The 5,508-nt window shown below is 37.0% G+C and overlaps 1 protein-coding gene across 1 annotated transcript in view; it reads right to left on the bottom strand.

Moving 5' to 3' along the window:
- LOC116840851 (cysteine protease ATG4B) overlaps nucleotides 1–5,508 on the bottom strand; it is a 439,371-nt gene that overhangs the window by 270,351 nt on the left and 163,512 nt on the right. The window contains exon 6 of the mRNA XM_032808122.1: nucleotides 4,300–4,451. Within this exon, the coding sequence (XP_032664013.1) occupies nucleotides 4,300–4,451 (152 nt within the window). The remainder of the gene's footprint in view (nucleotides 1–4,299; nucleotides 4,452–5,508) is intronic.

A 5,508-nucleotide genomic window follows, 5' to 3' on the forward strand; every position in this document is an offset into this window, starting at 1 on the left:
AAAAAGTAATTTAAAATAAATATTTATAAATATTTATCTAAGAACTTACTAATATTGTATGCTGTCCGGGTTAATACTTTTAATCTTAACAGTACTTTGCGTAAGTATTTCAACACTTAGCAAAGTATTATATATTAGTATTTAAATATTGACAATGTTCTGCGTAAGTATTTTATCACTGGACGAAGTATTACATATCAATATTTAAGTATTGAAATCAATCATAAGATAGGATTTGTAACATTAAATATTGAAATACTTGAGTACTAAAAGCTGTATTTGAATCACAGATATTACTAAATACTGTACTTTTAATACTGAAAATAAGTAATTTATCAATGATTCTTAGTATGATATTTCTATAAGGGCACAACCTTGTATACACCCTTCCCCAAGATCTCCTTTTACATTACAGTGTAACAACCGTACGTCTCGCGTTGGTTGTTGATCGTATCGCCGGGAATATCGCTCGTCGGAGTCAAGGATCGTTATATAATTGACACTAGCAAATAATAACAAATAACAGTTTATTTGATCTTTAGAATACAGAGCAACGGCGTGAGCTACGCGGATTTCGGCGCGAGGCGGCAGCAGTGATCGGGTCTCGGTTTCGCTCGGCTGGGTCTCGCGATTCGGTAGGCGGGGCGAATAGCGCGAAGCTGGCACTTCGCCAGAGACAAATCGCGTGGAATCCGCGAATCGCGATGCGAACAGACGTAGGGCGGCGGGGCCCCGGCGGTACGCGGGATCTTGGCGTGTCGCAGCACGCAGCGCAATATATCGGGCGACTCGCGTATCGCCGCGATCAATAAAGCAAGTATCGACAACGTTCGATCGGGCGCAGCGAACACACTGGCTCGGATGCTTGCTCGTGGGGTCGGGATATGATCGGTACCAAGAAGACTCGATCGGGTTCGCGAACACACGAACTCGTAGGCCGGTCGTTAGATCCTGATGGAACGACGAAGTCGGTGTCAAGAGCGCTTGACGGAGATAGCGAACACACAATCTCCAGGTGCCGATTTCGTCGATATGGTCTCGGAAGGTGACGGAAAGGTAGAAACGATACGGTCGGATACCTTGCTCTCCGCTTTGAAGCATCGAGTTCGGTCGGCGGTCTGGATCGGTCTCTCCGCTTATTTCTCGGCCACGGTTTATATACCGTCTCGTTACATTTGACGTTGTTGTTGACGTTCCGTGTCTTTAGGCGTGGCGCATGTTTATGTTTGGGTTTATTTGTTTGGCGCTTAGCGCCGTTTACAGCCGACGGATGTTGTGTCGGCTGTTCTTAGGGACGATGCGTGTAAGGCATAGTCACAACAGTAATTTTCTTGCTAGATATATATGACTTCCGTTTCCGGCGTGTGTTAGATGACTGGCAGGTTAAGTGTGTGGAGAGAGTGTGAGAGAAAGAGGAAGAAAGAAGTTGGTGTTGAGAGGTGGTGTAAGCGTGAGGAAGAGAAGGGTGATGAGGGGAGTGTGGGAGTGTATGGAAGACAGGGGGGGAAGAATGAAAGGGTGGAAAAGTGAGGACGAAGTTGGAAGGCAGAAGAGGTTAGAATAGAGAATAAGTGGAGATGTAAAAAAGAGAGAAGTAGAGAGAGACATCTGGATGAGTGAGAAACTGGAAAGTGGAAAAAATGGCGACGGCGTAATAGCAGCCTACTGCACATCGTTAGTTCACGTTGCTACGTAATGTCCGCGTGGCGCTGGCAACGGTCGGTCCGATCATATATATCTATAGTTATATGACGACTATTTTTGTTTGATGTTCGGCGAATAATAAGGATAGAATGATATAGACATCATCGCATATTTTAATAAGTCCATAAAGTCAATATAATAGTATATATTTAATAAGTTATTATTAAACAATTAGTAATCTTAGCAATATATAAACTTTGTTATAATATTATAGCAATATATAAACTTTGTTATAATATAGTAATTACTATAATTACTGTAATACAATAATTACTATAATTAGAATTTTTATATAGAGAGACAATTGTTTAAATTATTTTTTATTGAGGTAAATATAGAATATATAATTTAGCATAATCAGTAAAATTTATTAAATAAAATATATAATATATAATATATAATAAAATATATAATAGAATATATTCAACATATAAAATATTATTGCAAAGTTATAATCGTTTAAAGATTTTTAATAATTGCTAATATAATTGAGAAAAATTTTCTTTTCAGCAATACAAACTTCTAATCGTCGAATTTTTTACAATATTCCTAGTATATATTAGAAATAGTAGTAAATTTGAACACATTCCTAACACTCAGGTCTTTTGTTTTTATTATATTTTGATAAAACAACTGTTTTGCTAATAAATACAAGTATGGAACAGGCTAAATAAGGCAAAAGACGTGTAAACAATAACTGAAACTTATATGTATCTGTCGTCGTCCAGTCTGCGATTCTGTATAACGAATTATAAGGGACAATTTTATTTGCATACATCTTCGAACGTATATAACTTTTTAATAAAGCATACATTTTCCGATATATAAACTATTTCAAATAAAATTCTTTTTTACCTACTTTATCTCATTAAAACATTGTATAATTTTCACTTTGTAATATCTATTATAACATCAATTACAAATATCTGAGAAATTTTAGCTAATGACAAGCAATAATTTATCATCCAAACTTAACACGCCAAGAATTGCCTTCTTTATCATAAATACTTCTATTCCATAAAATTTCTGCAGATGAAAACCGTTTTTCATAGATAGCCTGCTTATGTTTTAAAATAAAATTTTTCTTAGGGCTTTCTGCCACAATTTTATAACATTTTCGTCTTTGGGTACGTAAAAAAAGTACTTTTTCCTTATTTGTATCGTATCCAGAAGTACAGCCTGGAGCTATTCAAACGAGACATTATTTTTTAATTTTTTTTATCAACTTTTATGAAAGTTTTATTCACGCTTTTTCACAGTCACACTTTACTGCTGAGACTCAGAAACAATAGCTGATCAGGGATCGGACCAACTGTTGCTTAGCGACATCTGGTGGTTCGCAGATATTAAGTCACACGTATTACACGGACTATATGGGAGAGTATCAGAGGACTGGGTAGTAGGCAGAGGTAAGAGGAGCATAGACTAGAGAGTAGTGAGATAGATAGGAATGGGAAGAAAAAGAAAAAAAAGTAAGATTAGAAAGAGCGGATTATAGGAGAAGTTTGAGAAGAGAGGAGATGAATGGAGGGTCAATGCAGAAATGGAGAGGGGGTTTGTTAAAGGAGGAAAGGAGAGCAAGTGTGGGGAAGAAATATTTAAGAGGAAGAGGGAGAAGGAGGAGGAAGAGCGGAGAAGGGAGGAGGAGGAGGGCGATAGGGAAGAGGAGGAATGGTGTGTGTTTAAGAAAGGGAGGAGGATATTGAAGTCGCCACAAAAAGGGGAGGGAGAAGATGAGACGGAGGAGTTGGGAAGAGGAAGGGAGCTGGATGAGTAGAAAAGAGAAATGAAGAAAGGTATGAGGGAAATGGTAAAGGTAATAAAAAAGATGAGGGAAGAGAGTTAAAGGAAAAAAATGAAGGAGTTGGAGGGGATAAGAAAGTTGATGGGAGAGAAGGAGGAAGCGTGGAGAAGAGAGAATAAAGGAGCTTAGAGGAAGAATAAAGGAACTGAAGGAGAGAATAGAGAGAAAGGAGAAATTGATGAGAGTTACGGATGAAGGGGGGAAAGAGGCAGGAGAGCTAGTAAGAGAGATGGAAAGGTGGAAAGGAGGGTGGAGATGAGAAAAAGAGAGGAAATAAGGAGAAATATAATGGTAAAAGGGATGAAGGAAGAAGAGAGGGAAGTAGAGGAGAGAATGAAAGAAATAATGAGGGGAATGGGGATAGAGAGACGATAGGGAGAGGAGAGGGTAATGGATGGATAAGGGTTAGAATGGAGAAATTGAATTTTTCATGATTCATTATGAAATATTTTCAACAACTTTTCAATAACTTTCATTTCTCTTTTCGACGATTTAATTATATTTTCTGCAAATTTTTTCCATCAGGGAATCAAATCAGTTTATATTTAATAATGAGTTAGTCCAGATAAAGTATTATTGGACCTTGATTTGCAGGATTATGATTTTTTAATAACTATTGTAAAATCTTCAAAATTGTAAAGAATTTTTTGGTTATTTTAATAAGGTCTACTTGTACGTATGAACGTTATCATTAATTGCCTGACATCTTATATACGAATACACATATACTTACATACATAACGTTTACAACGCAAACGCCACACACGCATACATATGCATACACATATTACCTTAAGTCCAGTAATGTATACAGGATTGATCTCACTGAGTCCAAGGCGCAGTGGGATTAATAATAGCAAAGGTTTCCATTGATTAGGTGTTTCCAAAGGCATTCCTTCATCTACTTTCGCTGCCACATCACCCTTTATTTTACATTGTCTCACTGTGAATTCATACATATCGTGATTACACTTATACGTAACGATACACGATAACACAATACATACAAAAATAAACTCAATATTGATCAATTAATTATATATATATATTTATTTATTTATTTATTTATTTATTAAAATGTTTTGGAAAGCTCTCGCAATAAGCTACAAGAATATGTAATAAAAAATAGGAGATTCCGTTTAAAAAAACATTAATAACCTTGACCTGATTTTGACAAGGTCACTCAAGGTCAAGTTCATATTTTCATCACATGTCCCCCTTTAAGCCATGCAACTTTCGTTGGAAAAATTTTTCAATAAAATCATCGATTCGCGAAATAATCGATATCACTTAAAGTGAAACACAATGCATATACAGGGTATTCGAAAACTATGGGACCCCCCTCTGATCTCCAAAAGTGCGCACTTTCAGAAAAAGTTTATATATATCTTTTTGTAACCTTGAATTTGATCTTGAGGGTCATCTGAAGGTCAACATTGAATTTTTTAATGGAAACTCCCTTTTTGACCCCGGATTTGAAATGAGCGGGAAAATTTTATGTTCAGTTACGTTTTCAGATCAGTGATCAAAGTGACTTCTAGGGACCATTTGGAGCTCAAATTAATGACAGTCACAGAATATGCAGTGGACGACGGTATCGAGAAAAATGACCCGAATAAATATTAGGTGAAGTAAAAAGTTCTGAACGTTTTCCGCTAAATGTCTTTAGTGAGCCATATCTCACGATGTATACATCGCATCGGATCATACTATACGGCGATTTAAAGGTGACATTACGCTTCAAAAAAAGTTCTGTGACAGTTTTGTGTTTGGTCAAGCCAGTTGTGTGTTACAGCGTTCCAAAATGGAGGTAAAAAAAGAGAAAATTCGATACATTCTTCAGTACCACTACGACCAAGGTGAAAAGGCGGAGCAGGCGGCCAAAAAAATTTGTGCTGTTTATGGACCCAATACAGTATCGAATGCAACAGCAAAGCGGTGGTTCCAACGATTCCGTTCTGGTAATATGGACGTCGAAGATGAGGCACGCTCTGGTAGGC

The sequence above is a fragment of the Odontomachus brunneus genome, unplaced genomic scaffold, assembly GCF_010583005.1.
Source record: "Odontomachus brunneus isolate Ranch 3 - 2012 unplaced genomic scaffold, Obru_v1 Obru_scaffold_012, whole genome shotgun sequence".
In the NCBI taxonomy this organism is placed as follows: domain Eukaryota; kingdom Metazoa; phylum Arthropoda; class Insecta; order Hymenoptera; family Formicidae; genus Odontomachus; species Odontomachus brunneus.